This window comes from Gamsiella multidivaricata, assembly GCF_025024155.1.
Source record: "Gamsiella multidivaricata strain RSA 2152 chromosome Unknown BC939scaffold_4, whole genome shotgun sequence".
Classification (NCBI taxonomy): Eukaryota; Fungi; Mortierellomycota; class Mortierellomycetes; order Mortierellales; family Mortierellaceae; genus Gamsiella; species Gamsiella multidivaricata.
The window spans coordinates 131,119-145,953 of NW_026251712.1; the positions used below are offsets into that span (position 1 = coordinate 131,119).

At 47.9% G+C, this 14,835-nt stretch overlaps 5 protein-coding genes across 5 annotated transcripts; 2 read left to right on the plus strand and 3 right to left on the minus strand.

Moving 5' to 3' along the window:
- Nucleotides 1-635: 635 nt before the first annotated feature.
- On the minus strand, nt 636-1,604 carry BC939DRAFT_391932 (component of cytosolic 80S ribosome and 60S large subunit; the record flags this gene model as incomplete). The annotated part of the gene is made up of 3 exons (XM_051551996.1): nt 636-699; nt 809-950; nt 1,475-1,604. The coding sequence occupies 3 exons, from the start codon at nt 1,602-1,604 to the stop codon at nt 636-638; spliced, it is 336 nt and encodes a 111-aa protein (XP_051416870.1).
- A 219-nt stretch (nt 1,605-1,823) lies between these two features.
- On the minus strand, nt 1,824-3,301 carry BC939DRAFT_184864 (uncharacterized protein). Its single transcript, XM_051550478.1, has 3 exons — nt 2,794-3,301; nt 2,154-2,702; nt 1,824-2,049 (listed from the first exon to the last, which is right to left on the minus strand). Exons 1-3 carry the CDS (start codon nt 3,266-3,268, stop codon nt 1,919-1,921), a joined length of 1,155 nt encoding a protein of 384 aa, XP_051416871.1. The 5' UTR covers nt 3,269-3,301; the 3' UTR covers nt 1,824-1,918.
- Nucleotides 3,302-6,598: 3,297 nt separating this feature from the next.
- On the plus strand, nt 6,599-7,843 carry BC939DRAFT_524972 (uncharacterized protein; the record flags this gene model as incomplete). Its single annotated transcript, XM_051561292.1, has 1 exon — nt 6,599-7,843. One exon carries the CDS (start codon nt 6,599-6,601, stop codon nt 7,841-7,843), a length of 1,245 nt encoding a protein of 414 aa, XP_051416872.1.
- A 648-nt stretch (nt 7,844-8,491) lies between these two features.
- On the minus strand, nt 8,492-10,035 carry BC939DRAFT_391879 (guanine deaminase-like protein; the record flags this gene model as incomplete). Its single annotated transcript, XM_051551988.1, has 3 exons — nt 8,492-9,595; nt 9,684-9,740; nt 9,844-10,035. 3 exons carry the CDS (start codon nt 10,033-10,035, stop codon nt 8,492-8,494), a joined length of 1,353 nt encoding a protein of 450 aa, XP_051416873.1.
- A 1,237-nt stretch (nt 10,036-11,272) lies between these two features.
- BC939DRAFT_482881 (uncharacterized protein) lies at nt 11,273-12,798 on the plus strand (the record flags this gene model as incomplete). Its single annotated transcript, XM_051559153.1, has 3 exons — nt 11,273-11,572; nt 12,186-12,489; nt 12,623-12,798. 3 exons carry the CDS (start codon nt 11,273-11,275, stop codon nt 12,796-12,798), a joined length of 780 nt encoding a protein of 259 aa, XP_051416874.1.
- Nucleotides 12,799-14,835: the final 2,037 nt, after the last annotated feature.

Below are 14,835 nucleotides of genomic sequence, written 5' to 3' on the forward strand. Positions count from 1 at the left end.
TCACCGTCACCTGCACGATCATCCTCGTCGTCTTCGTATTTGCAACATACCGCTCATGCTTCCGCTTCATCGTCCTCGCTCGCTCCTGCAGCATCTTCTTCGACACCAACATCCCGCAGCAGAGACAGCGGCAGCAGTCGCTCAAGGAAAATTCGACAGCCAAGTCCTGGCCCCAGTAGGAGCCATAGTAGAAGCGCAAGCAAATCCAGACAGGAGTCGTCCAACAGAACCAGTGCCAGCGGCAGCAACAACGGCACAGGACGCTCGTCTCCATCCTCTAGACCTGTACGCCAAAACCATAGCCGCAATCAAAGCCCAGCTCCATCGTCTTTCGCATCCGAAAGCAGAGCCGAGAGGTCCAAAAAGCGGTCGCGCCACTAGAACGACGTTTTTTTTAACCTCACAGACAATCATAATAAAAGAACCTCGGCATTGCACTGTACATGTACACTATTGAGCAGCATCCTCATCTTCATGAATGCAGGCCACAAAATAAATTAAAAAAATGTCCAAACAAGAAATATTCAAGGTTGACCCATTTTATTCACTTTCCTTCTCTTTACTATGAGGTAACAAAGAGAAGCAAAAAAAAGCTCAAAAACAAAGGCCCTGTTTCATATCCTCAAACGAAGAATTTAAACCTCAGTCTTGGCAATGATGTCCGAGTCACCAGCATCGGTGATGGAGAGGACACCAACACTATCCATTTCACGAACAAAAAAAGAGATAAAAAACCAGGTCAGTAAATTATATCCGCATATCCTTCAAACAGCATACGCGATTGATAAATGACGTTGCAATAACTTACCGGAAGTACTTTCCGCAGGCGGTACCGAGCTCGACGTTGGTGCCGGTGTAGTGGTGGACACCGGTCTTGGACAACATGGCGTAGTACTCAATCTCGGACTTGCGAAGAGGGGGGCAGTTACCAGAGATGATGACCAACTTGGCTGCATCGCATCAAATAGATGGTAAACAAGGCAAAACACCCGCCAATTCGACAAGAACCGGTACGAAAGAGCATACAAGAACATGCGTCGTATAAAAAAACCAACGAAACACAGAAAATAAAGAGGAAACAAAAAAAAATGGAAGAATGGTGAGAAAAAAAGAATCTTTGGGACGTTCTCAGCCCTTGCGAGCTCCGGTCACCAAAAGAAGGGCATTGGCTTGTCTGGGGAACAGTATCATTCGTTCAATTGCTCTAGCAAGAGTAGCAAGAGCACCAGTGCCAACGAGGTGCAAAGAAAGACCATAGTTCACAGAGAATCGATCATGTAAATGTCGAAATTCAACATCCAACGATGACGTTCATTCTGTTCGCCATAGTTTCCTTCGCTTCCTCCTTGCAAATCTACTGCTCATCTCATTCCGTTCCGCTCGATCCTCGATTCGCGTTGTTGAATCCCGCCCAGACAAGCCAATTAGAAAGAAAAAAAAAAGATCCAAAAGATCCTGATCTAGATTCACTTACACTTTCCAGTGCGGAGGGTCTTGAGGGTGGACTTGTAGCCGAGCTGGTACTTGCCAGACTTCATGACGAGAGCCAAGCGGGAGTTGATACCCTCACCAGCCTTAACCTTCTTCTTGTTGATAGGGGCCATTGTTGAATATTCTAAATGTCGAGAATCGGGAATGGGATGATCCGAGTAGATGAGAATTGATTCGGTGGTTAATATTGCGGTCGACTTCTATCGCTGGAGCCTCTCGTCTGAAAACCATGGAGTCGCAGTTGAATCCCAAGTCGATCCAAAAAGTGTCCATACCAAGTCTGTTGGAATTGAGAGAGAGGAGGATTCAGCAAGATTCAAGTTGACAGTCGTTTATAAACAGAAAAAATTATATTCAAAGCACGTGATTTTCCAAGGGAGCGACGGATGAGGTGAAAAGTGTTCAGGAACAATTGTATTTGTGAGCTCTACTTTCTAAAAGTCGGTGTTTGCGTGTTTGGGAAGAGCGAGACTGGCCGGTGGAGCCCATTCCACTTCTTGTTGTACTGCCCACAAGCATTGCAAAGCTTTTCATTGTGAACCCCCAGTCGCCAGATAGCTACATGGCATTGGAGAAAACCCCGTTAAATAATAAATGTCAATACAAAATAAATAAAAAGGCATTGATCATTGTAGCAGACAAGGACACATTGGCAGACTTACGCGAGACAAGCGTTCCGCAATTGGCACAGGGAATTTGAGAATCATTCCGTCTCCAGTGGGCAGGCGTGCCACCTGTTGAAGTAACCACGGTATGAAAGTTTTTCCTGAAGGTAACATCGCCGTTGGCATGGACCTGCAGCGTTGCTGGCGCATTACTAGTGTTGGCGCGAGGCCTCGAGTATGTCTTTTGGTGTGTGGGCTGGTTTGGAACAGAGTATGCATGGTGACTGGGCTGAGGGATAGACGGATAGCCTCCAGTCATGTTGATGTGTGGGGACAAGGCGACCTGAGGTATGATGGTCGTCGGCGACGTGGCCTTTTTGTGGGCCACTGGGTTGTGTGTGGGGTATCCTGTAGCAGTTGGGGGAAGTCCACTGCGGATCGAGTTGCTCGGGAATGCAAAAGGTTTGGTGGGAGGCAGCGTTCCAGCAAAAGCGGGCTCCTTGTATGGGATCCTTCGAATAGCGTCCGTAATAACCTCTGCTGTCACAAATGTAGAAGGTGTCGCCTTGCTGGCCAGCTCCACAAGAGAATTGCGCAATATCGCCGCTGATGCCATGCAATATTGCTGTTGTTAGAATTGAGGGCTCAAGATAATATCGACAGGGCTTGTAATAAATCAAACATGTCATCGCCTTACCAATTTCTTTCTCGCGAGCGCCGACGGTCTGGTTCTTTGATGCAAACCTCTCCTCCTGCATCTTGTACAGCTCATACAGTAAGATTGCATTCTTCTGGATGGCCTCCTGCGGTGCGAGCGATTCGTGGTCTGCCTTGGCACAATGAGTAACTTCCAACAAGCTCTTGACGTTGAGGCCATCCTCGGACAAAAATTGCAAATCGGTCTCTTTGATATCAATCCCGTTTTCCTGGGACTGATACTGTTGCGCGATCTCAAGGATGCTATCCAGCTGGGCTCTTGCTTTGTTCTGATCCTCGGTCCCTACCACATTTGCTTTCGTCTTTTGTGCGACTCTTGTCAGTACGGCATCGTAGGCTGTTGATGTATCCTCTGCATCCATTTGAGCGTTGGAAGAGTCGACAAACGGTGCGAACGACGTGAATGGCGTGTAGGGCGTAAACTCGACTGGAATAAACATACGAACAGTTAACATTTAAACCTTGGAATGTTGGCTGGTATATCAAATACCAATAAAAACACGAAGACATACCCCCTGCACTCTTCTTTGTTTGGTCACAGACGGAGGACACTGGTCTGGGCTTCGTGTTAACATCTTTGATCAATGGTGGATTCGCGTTCGAGGCGGTTGGGACGACCACTGTTTTCACCAGATCCTGATCCAGAGCGTCATCCTGGACAATAGCCTTGCTAGTAAACACGAATCCCTCAGGAACTCGCTGGAAGAGCGCGATTTTTTCGTGATCTCGCCCAGGTGGAGCTGCCTGGCCCTCTTCTTGTGACCGGATCTTCTTACCATGCGATCGAATGGTGTAGTGAGATTTGTCGCTGATGAGGTCGTATGCAAGCTGGAGTAATTTCTGTGCATGTTCCTGCTTTTCTGAGTCCTGGGCGTTAGCGAGAATAGCCTGCTTGCAGATATTGCTGATATCGTCCTAGTAATGACGATGAACAGTATCGAGCGAATGTCAGCATGCAATCCAATAACGACAAATTCCATTGATGGTTTGATGCAACTGAGCATTACCTTGAACGAAACGATGCTGGAATATTGGGCTTCTCTGAGTTTTGAACGGATATTCTGGAGAGAGGTCTCGACCTTTTCTCCATTGATGACAGAGATGGCGACTGTCGCAAAAATCTTATGCTTGTCCAAACCGTGCACTACATGCAGGATGTTCGCCAGCATATCGTTGAATTCCACCGACGTGACCTCAGTATGCTTCTGCGTGGAATGCTCCTCATTGAATTCCGCTGTTTTTGCCCTCTTGGGTTCAGTTCCTAGTACGGGTGATCCTAGACTGCCTGCCACTGGCGAGGGCTGTGATTTGCGCTTGTTGTATCCCTCCGCCTGCCCATTTACAATATTTGCAGCGCTTTCTTCCATGTCTGTAATAGTCTAGATCTATGGAAAAAAGATAGCAGCAAGGAGACGAAGTATGTTGTCAGTACATGATTGTAGCACTGCACGGGCGGGTGGTAGTATCAGTAGATTCGGACATATGCAAGAACTCAATCCCTCCAATGCTAACCCTACAGGTAGCCGATACGAGGAACGTTGCACACTGGCCTTCAGATCAGGGGCATACCGGAGGCGAAATATTCAGGCACAGGCAACCGAAGATAGAAAAAGTTGCTTCCACACGTCCGAGAGGTATTATTCTAGCAAAAAAAAAAAGAACGACACGCCGAACGGTGTGAAATTAGTTCTCAAGTTCCTGTGAGAAGGGTTGATGGGTTGTTTTGAATGCTAGTTCAAAGGCCAGTTTTCCATGCCGCCAGGGCCACAAAAAAAAGCTAAATAGATCGCCTACCTAAAAGGCAATGGCTGGAAAGGGCGATTCTCCAGCGGCTGTTTCGGCAAAAAAAAAGTCTTCTCAGGCAAAAATCCGTGATACAAAAAGGATTGCCGAATATGGAATAGGCAAGATGCGCAAGGAGTAGACTAACAGGCGATGAAGATGGTACTATCTCTAGAGATTAAGATCAAACGCGTTGAAGGGTGTGAGGGTCAAGGTGATGCTGACTCCATTGAACACTGATGAAAAGTGCCTCTCGCTTTGGTCCATTGATTCCAGGACAATGGGCGCGAGAATTACGTCACCGAAGTGGCGAATGTGTGTCGCAACCACACTATTTTTTTCTGAGGCAGCACTCACTCATTGAACCGCTTTCTTTTCGTCTGTAGAGTGCCTTGCATTAATTGCAGCGGATCCATTTGAGTAGACACAGGAGGTGCGCAGGTATGTAACGCGAAAATATGGACAAGTTTGTTATCTATCTCCCAGGCCGTTTTCAAGGAGCCACATGGAGCTCATTGGATCCAGGTCAGTAAGATATGCAGCATTTGTGTGAGATAAAAAATGCAGGTCAGCAGTCAATTATCTTGGATAATTTTATTTTCTTTGAAAGCCCGTCATTTTGCATATACCATTGAGGCGTTTTCTTGGCAGCCTTCCTATCCTTCTTACAATGCTCGCGTGTAAATGTCAGTCGAGCATTAGAAATGGAGTGGTAGGCGTATGCGCGATCTGTATCTTAAACCATCGATTCACAACGTGTCGCGATATACATCCGTTTATTCATTCATGTGCCACTCCTCCAGGGGCGAATAAATACTCAATCGCGCTCGTTCATGGAAGATGGCGGGAAAGGCATCCGAAGATCTATCGAATGGCGCCAAAAAAGAGGAATTGAAAATGGGGTACATTTGTCTGGACTACATCCAACACAACGTGTGCTTACAAAAATATCGCGTGCGAGGACCTTTGTTGATGTATTTAAAACAACGTAGCACGCGATATATTATAAGTTGCGCACATAGAGTTGAGATGAGTGTCTCTTCACATTCTTCATAAAAGTGTGGCAAACAATTGTTGCAGACATAAATGGGTCGGATGAAAAAGGAACAACGTCGCGGCAATTGCGAGATGATGCGTTTTGATGGAGGGGATATAAGAAGCTCCTTTTAAATATGGATGTGGCCATCAAGGTTGCATGTCGTGATAGTTGCTCAGAATCCTCACATCCGCAAAAGGCATGGTCTCTAAAATCACATCCATTCAGCTGCATGGAAGGAAGGGCAACATGGAGGGAAAGCCTACTAAGCCATTGTTAAGGCTCCGGAACAGAACGCGCCATGCATTCACCCTGCTTTGAATGTAGATATTGCGCCTGTGGTGGGTTGGATTCACAACGGGCAGTAGTTGTTGCTTGTACATGTGCTTGGGTTGCAATGTTGCTCAAAATGGCATCATTTCTGTGTCTTAATAGGTGCGATAGCACCATTGACCGCCAGCCCAGCGGAGATTTATAGCCCAAAACAATCCCAGGTGCATGGGACGTGTAACCTCTGTCGACCATCTCTCTTTATTCTTGTGTATATGTGGTCGTGATCTTTTTTCTTTTACTTTAGCTCTCAGCTTGAATGGGTCCTACGTGTGTCCAACGTGGTGGATTAGACCATTCAGCCAATGTCTAGCATGCTGGCAGTTTCCAGATGGAAGCGCCCTCTTTTAAATGGTACCATTCACATTAACCTTATCGCATTTTGGCCCCTTTTGCTCGGTAACGATATAAAAGACGGCCCGCGAAGGCACTCCTAGAAACGCTCCTTTGCCTCACGCTTCCATCCTGTCTTCTCGCTATAGGGTTCATCACTCTCACTCTCTAATTTAATAACGACAACTTCCCTGAACGTCTTGCACCTTGTTCCTCTTCCTTTACCATTCACGACGTCCTTTCACGCCCATTCATTTCGATCAACTGACACCTTCTTATCGCTGCATCACATACACCTCTAACCATGGGCGCCTCGCTGATCGCCACAGCCATCAATTTCGACACCCTCTTCGGAGCTCTGCTCGTAGGAGCATCCCTCATTCTTACCATGCACTCCCTCGCCAGGATGATCTTCTTGAAACGAACTGCTTCCAAATACCATCTCTTCCCTATCATCAACGTCGCCCAATTTGTCAACGAAATCTGCGTCTTCTTCCTCATTACCGCCGCCTTTGATACAATCTCCTTCCGGACCGCACTCTGGCTCAATGTCATCAACAACGTTGCCTACTTTATCACCAAACCTATCACCATGTATCTCGCTTACCTCCGGTGCTCTGCCGTCTTTCCTGCCTTCCGGAAGCTCAACTGGCTGCATTACTTCCTCATTGGCTTCCGAGCTCTCGAGTTGTTTGTAATCGTCATCGTCAACATTATCCAGAACCAACTCTGTGACGGATCTGTCGACAAGGGAACACGGTGTGCGCCTTTGGCGATCGCATGGACGTTCCGCGATGCTGGTGCACCAGTCTTCCGATTCTATTACATCATCTGTGAGGGCATCTTTTACTATAAGCTGTTCACCACGCTCAAGGGAATGAGCTCCGGCAAGAATATCGAGCTGATGCAGTACCGTCGGCTCCAGACCTCCCTGTTTACGGTCGATCTGATCCTCCTCATTTTTATGTCTATCTACCGCATCATCGGTATCTTCAACACGCACCTGCCCACATACGTCTACTACGAACTCTTCTCCTCGACGTTGACCATCTTTACCCTCACCGAGTTTGGTCTCAACATCCGTATGCTCTTCAATTCGGTCAGCGGAGACGGCCGAACCAATTCGGACGTGGTGAGCGATGGGCTGCGCGGACCCGATGGCATGCATTCTAGTAAGCTGGAGATGGGTGCGGTCTCGTCGAATCGACCCCGTCCCCTGACCAACAATTCGACTTCTCCTCTGGCCAGTAACGCCGCCGGCTTTGGCAACGGCAGCGAGATTGATATTTCGACCTCGGCGCACCATCAGAACTATACTTTATACGGTTCGCATCCCCATTCTAACGACTGGCGCTACCCATTCTCGGCGAATGACCCTGCTGTGCAGTTCTATGACAGCGTAGAGAACCTTCATGAAAAGCAGGAGCCGACTCAGCGTCCTAGTCTGAGTTTCTCGATACCCGAGCGAACACCTGCTGTCCCTGATCGCACATTGACCGTGCCGCTACGTTCTTCGGCGCGCCATCGACTTGAGAGCGGCCGAAGATAGCCTAATCTTTATGTGGATAAATATCATCGTACTCACAGTATAACTCCTAAACCATATTCTCCTTATACCCTTCCACCTGTCCACTCTTGGATGTCGTTTAGCAAAGACATGTATAAAAGCGCTGTATTCTATCTCAATAGTCCCATTGGCCAATCGCTTTGTCCTCTGCACTGAATTATGTACTACATTTTCGTTCATTTGACCACATAAATGAAAAGGAGAGTGCGCCTTTCTGATGTAACGGCGCTTCATTGACACAGCAGAGTAGCATAACATCTGCTTTTGGGTCATGCATGGGAAATTGCTACTTCAGGAAAGGGGAGCGGCTTTGTAATTGGTTCATGCAGACCTTAACCTCAGCGTCCCAGTGTAATCTTCAATCTCTTTTTTTCAGTGGTATCGTTTTAAGTCAAATAACCCGCCATTTGTGCAACTAATGGCGAATATCGCTCTACAACACGAGCTTCGCACAGCGCAATGAACAAATGTCGTATGCCGGCTAAACCATTTGTATTGTACGCCGCTCTGAAAATCGACGAGAGCAATTATGTATTTTCATGGAAACTCAGTTCTTCATATCCAGGTTGGCCGATCGTCCGCATTATCTTTTCTTACAAGTCATGAAAAAGTATAGTAATATCCAGACCTCTATTCTTCTGGCACTCTAACCTCCTTGCCTTGGACATAGACCCTCTCGTTGTTGCGGTCATCACCTACAAATAAGTACTTTTCAAACTTTGTCTGTACAGTGTCGTGCGCAAAGATATCCAGCGGCGAACCCTTCACGGATGTGTTGACAAGGATCGCATCGAACTCCTTACCGACCCTAAAGTTGCCGATTGTATCCCCGAGTTCCATCACGCGTGCTCCGCCCATGGTCGCCAGATAAAACAGCTCCGGAATCGAAAGCGACTTTCCTGGATTTCTCGCAATCGAACATGTCCTGGAACATCGCAATGCCTCCAGAACCGAGGAAGAGTATCCACCCGCGACATCTGTTCCCAGACCGACCTTAAGATCCAGATCGATCATCTTACGGACATCCGCCATCCCTGACTTGATATTAAAGTTGGAGTTCGCACAGTGTGAGATACCCGCGTCGACGTCCTTCATCAGCGCCCACTCCTCGTCCTTCATGTGCACACAGTGGGCCATAATAGACCGGCGGTTCAAAAGGCCATGTTCCGCGTAGATAGCTGTGTAATTGACCGAGTTCGGGAAGAACGACATTGTGAAATCGATCTCGCTCGAGGTCTCGCACAGATGCGACTGGATCGGCACATGATACTCTGCCGCAAGCCTACCCAGCTCTCTCAAAAGATCTGAGGTGCAAGAGATGGCGAATCGGGGTGTGATGATCGGCGTTAGCAGCGGTTTGGACTCGGTCCCCATGTGTGCGTTGGTCGCATTGACGTATTCGATAAAGGCACGCGTGTCCGCAACCGAGGATTCTGTTGTCTCGATCAAGAAATCGGGCGAATTCTGATTCATGTTGACCTTGCCGATATAGGCACGTTGACCTTGTTCTTCAATGACCCTGACCAGCTCCTTAGTCGCATCCAGATGGATGGTGGCGAACCAGCAGGCGGAGGTGGTACCGTTGCGGAGTGAACGGGCGACGGCTTTTGAGTAAATCTGCCGCGCATAGTCCGGGTCCTTGAACTTGCTCTCATGCGGGAACGTAAGGGTGTCGAGCCATTCGAGTAAAGGGATATCGTGCCCGTTCCCACAATACGAGTATTGAGAGGCGTGCTATAGCATAGCAGCGTGTTTGGACAAGACACTCTTTGAGATACATATGTCATAGAGTTAAACGTCAAGACATTACATGCGAGCTTACAATGTGGGTATCGATAAAGCCTGGAATAATGAACTGATTCTCATTCAGGATGATGACCTATTAGGTTGTGCGTTCAAAGAGCCAGACAAGTAGCTATAAGTACAGCATGTGCTATTGCGACTACATATGAGGCAAAAAAAGTAACGTGTCTTTTACGTACCTTTTCTTCATCCACACCCTCAAGCATATTGCCCAATTGAGTTTTCTGCACACCCTTTAGTATCCTGGCAATTCTTCCGTGGATATCAATAAAGAGGAGTCCGCCCTCTATGAATTCGATTTCGTTGATAGAAACGGAATGAATGAATGTGCCATGAAAGACTTTTGAAATAGACGCTGCAAAAGAAGACATCGAAGCTGGAGACTAGGGAGGGGTAAAGAAGAAGATTGTTGATTCGAACGTCGAGTGATGAGGTTTAGTTGCAATGGCACATTCGAATGAGGGTGCCTGGGAACGCTCGTAGTGTGTGACCTCAATTGGGCCCCTGATATTTGGTGGCACTGACGCGTTTGACTCCCCTCCCTCTCACCTACAAACATATTCGGTAGCACACTTTTATGAGCCGTAAGCCCAGGCACTATCCTTGTATGGTGTCATGAAGCGACTGGGACGACTGAACATGGCTGTGACCGAGAATAGAGGGGTTCAATCGTCGTCGCTATAGAGAGATGAAGCTGAAACGAATAAGGTTTTCACCTGGAGAAGGACCTGCAAGTATCCAAAAGGATCTCTTTTGATACTCTACCTTATGCAAAAGCTTTGGCGGTCTTCCGTGTTCATCTTTCTTTTCTTTACTGCGTATCGTGCAACGTACGTTGTGGATAGGAAGGAGTTCCACGTTTGTTGGGTAAGCAAGGTTTAGAAACTTGCATCCCACAAAGGCTAGAATAAAAAACATAGTTGCTTCAGCCTTTTTTTCCTCTTTTTTGAAAAAAAACGCGCCTGCTGATCAAAGCAATAGTGCCAAGAGTTGCCCTTTTTGTTGATACTGCCAGTCCTATTTTGAGTGTATGTGCAATTCAATACACATTCTCTATGTGGTCACAATTTTGTCCACGCTTGTGGTTTGTGAAAGCTGCCAAATGGAGCGAGAGTAAGAAAGCAGCAAAAGAAAGGGAAGGAAAGGGAAGAGGAGGAGGAAGTACGGAAGTAGCCCCAGATTACAGGTTTTGTCTGCCTGGATGGCAGACAACGGCTAGCGCCCGCACGTCACAGCACACTTTGCCGTGGTTGGATGGTGCGCTTGTCGAACAAACAACACCGACAAGACAAGAGGCAGTGATATGTTGATGTTTGTGTGCGTGCTTAGTACTTTGACAATTCACATCTTTGTCCTACAACGGAGTCCCATCTAGCTCGAGCGTGCCTCTTTGTACAGTGTTCGAGATCGCATCGTTAAAGGTGTCAAGCGGTCCTTCAAACAGAAGTACTTCCAACTTAGTTAACCAACGTGCACACTGCCCTGGCTTTTTTTTTTTTTTTACGCGCCATTTTATATTCCTCTTTCTTCTCTTTCTTCTTCTTCTTTCTCCTACTCCTCATCCCTCCTCCTCTCTTTTCTCCATTCCCAGCTCGCAAGACGTCTCCGATGACCTTCTCTACCCACCACTGGCCCTCCAAGGTCGCCAACATCCTCGTCTACTTGACCTTGGTATCCGGAAATCTGTACTCTACCTTTATCGGTGGCGAGGACCAAGATTCGCCTTATCACTCCAAGCACCAGTCCTACATCACTCCTGCTGCCTTCACCTTCTATATCTGGACCCTGATCCACGTCTTGCTCGGCGGTATGGTCATCTACCAGTGGTTCAACGATAAGGTTCACAAGGCTGTCGGCTGGCACTTTGTCATTGTCTCGATCATCAACGCCATCTGGCTCGCTCTTTGGGTAAGATTCTTGTCGAACCTGTTCATTATCCCCTTCTTTTTGCGCTATGAAGAGCACTGAGAATAGATAAGGGTCTCATTCCGTTGTAATACTGAGCGTGAGAATGAAAAGCGCGCCCATCGGAGACGTGAAGACGTGAAGACGCGGGAACCAAAAAAAAAAAAAAAAAGCTCTCAAACATCTCCCACATGAACCACCTTTTCCTCTTACAGCTTATTGGAGACGCCCAACTAGACACCATCTTGTTGCTGTTAACTTGGGCCTGGAGCGCTGTTATTTGGGAATAATCTTATTCCATCTTTTGCTCTATCGGCCAATACAGTTGAGGTAGACGCGTCGTTGTCTGTTTGTACACAAGCGTGGATGGTTTCAAGATGGAGGATTTTTTATTCCGCGGCGATGGGGAATGTATTTTTTTTTTCTTGGGTCAAGCGATCATGAGAAATCTAGTCGGCTTACCAACCATGGACCATGGTGGTCAGTTATTCTGCATAGTATTTATGCAATCTCATGCAATGCCATCCCTTGATATGCCATGTCTTGCATCCGAGAGACACCATTACGGCGCTTGTCATGCTAACGTGTGGATTCTCTGTTGCCTTTATGATCATAGACTGCCGGCCACACCTTCCTTGCCTTCGTTACCTTGATCTTTGCTACTGGCGCTGTCTCCTTCATCTACTACAGGCTGAAGGAGCAGCACGCCGCAGACACCGTGGCCGAGGTCCTGTTCTTGCATCTCCCTTTCTCTTTGTACCATGCCTGGATCTTTGTCCTCTTGGTCATCAACGCGTTCGCTGTCTTCTCGTCCGCGGAGGGTGAACCCTCGACTTTCCAGGCGGTCCTTGCCATTGTCGGCCTTGTCTTCGTTGCCTCGACTGTCATTGGCTACATCGAGTATAAGAAGGGTGATGTCGGTAAGTTATCTTTATTACTCATTTAAGCGCAGTTGCAAGAGGGAGACAAGGCTACGGGCGATTAATATTACGCGCTATGGGGTGCCACACACTTCTGACGATGCTACGTTATTTTCGATTTGCGACGGCATAGCTGGCGCATTGGTCTTGTCCTGGTACTTGTTCGGCGTCTTTGCCCAACAAAAGGATGCTGCCATCCACTGGACCTCTCTTGGTCTCGGCATCGCCGTTGCTGTCTACACCTTGAAGCCTTTCGTCACTTCCTTCTTTGGCCGCCAGTCTGGCGAGACCGCCCCTCTCTTGGGTTAAGAGTGTATATCTCTCATATGGGGTGCATAGTATTCATTTGCTGTAGGTGCGGGAGATATTTATTTCCGCACATCAAAAGAAGAATAAACAAGAAAAGAATATCATGCGCGCCCAAGTACGGCTTCTCCAGAGTACTGCTGGACGTGGTCTGACCCCATTTGGATGCCCACTGCACAAAATCTAGACTAACATGGATTCGAACACTGCAGTATCTGACCCATCGAGCGAAGAGCTGGACCATGGATGGTCAATATGCTATACTTATCGAAGTGCGTTTCCGCCACAAGTAAAGACGATGCCCATCGCAATATACTATATAGGAAAATGCATGATGAATAGACTTCTCCATGCTCTAGCGTTTCTTAAAAAGCTCTACCAGAACTACAGTCATGTTCGGCTGTGACTTGAACGGACACAGTGGGCCCTTGAATACGGGGTGGATAGGGCCTCCTGAAGCACAGCCGACCTGCCTGCGGATCTTTTATCGTTACAGCGCGGGTTTAACATGTACGTGTCAGCCCAATTGCTCGCGTTTGTGGGTTGAGGTGCGGCGCTTCTGTGAACCCATAGGCTGAGGAGTATGTCCAACCGCCAATCTAGAGTCGAAAGCATTGGTAAACCGCGAAATATAATTTTGAATTGAAGTGAATACTCCTAATTTGGACGCATATATTTTTTGAATTGAATGATTACTATCCCGATTTGGACAGATTCCTGTTGTTCCCAATTTGGAACGACTGGTAGCTCTCTACAAGCAAACTGAGACGTAGTGCACTTAGGGAATGGGGCTACGGATGCACAACGCCAATGCTCATTTGAAAGCTCATGGCTAGATGATGAACCACACAAATCTTGCAACACAACCGAGAAAAAATGTCCAACAGCACTAGCATTCCCATTGAGACCATCGGACGCGTTAATTCATCGCTTCCCAATGCTTCCCCGAAACAAGACGCGTGGAATATTACCACATCCCCTACTCGCGTGAGTTGTCGTACCCCACCGAGGCCTGGAACCCCTACTGGGTCTCCAGGGTCTTCAGGGTCCCCAGGGCCTCTTGGCTACAACCGACGATCCCCTTACCGTTCCCCGAGTCATAGGATTCGTACTCCTCCTCCTCTCCGATATCACCCACCAGTAGGAAACTTGTTCTTTGTGCAGGAAACCCCTTCCAAGAGTCGCGGCATTTCGACCCAGTCCCCCAGCCTCCACCAGGTGCCTCCGACGTTAACCTTTGTCGAGGATGATCCCTCGGACACCTTCACCTCCAGAAATAGTTTCAGGACGCCAAAAAACTCTGCCAAGCCCAGGAACTGTCCCAAGCCCCCACAGAGGCGCAGAACTCCTACTCCTACTAGATCTCCGGGGTCTCCGGGGTCTCTTGGCTACAACCGACAATCCCCTTACCGTTCCCCGAGTCATAGGATTCGTACTCCTCCTCCTCCTCTCCGATATCACCCACCGGTAGGGAACTTGTTCTTTGTACAGGAAACCCCTCCCAAGAGTTGTGGCATTCCGATCCAACCCCCCAAATTCCATAAGGTGCCCCCGACGTTGGCCTTTGTCGCGGACGATTCCTCAAACCCCTTTGACTCCAGGAATGACTGTAGGGCACCAAAGGACTCTTCCAAACCTAAAAAGCCTGCTTCAGCATCGAAGCCAAGCGAGGATCTTGTCCTGAATAACCCCACCTTCAAGCGTGATAGATCCTGCGTTACGTTCAATGAATACTGCATCCTTGCAATGATTTTCAAGAGTCTCTCCCTCGCTCCAGAACCTGTCCAGCAATGGATCTCAAGCCTTGGCAATGGCTCAAGATCTAAAGAACTGTCATTGTTGACCGGCGTCAGTGAGTCGACATGCAGGAAGGCGATTGATTTTTCGATAACCGGCACCCTCAAAGGTGGCGAAGCCAAAAGATCTGGACCTCCCCAGCAAGCGCTGGAAATGGCCGTTTCTAATAGGATGATGGAAATTGTGGTCGAGACCAATAAGCTAGGACTACCCAACTCATCTAATCGCATTGCAAACCAGCTA

Excerpts from the sequence above, each read along its gene's own strand:
- BC939DRAFT_184864 (XM_051550478.1), bottom strand. The coding sequence starts at position 3,268 with ATGTTAACTGTTCGTATGTTTATTCCAGTCGAGTTTACGCCCTACACG. Across the intron at positions 2,703-2,793 it reads CGCTCGCGAGAAAGAAATTG|CGGCGATATTGCGCAATTCT; the intron begins GTAAGGCGATGA and ends GCATGGCATCAG. Across the intron at positions 2,050-2,153 it reads TTGCGGAACGCTTGTCTCGC|CTATCTGGCGACTGGGGGTT; the intron begins GTAAGTCTGCCA and ends AATGCCATGTAG.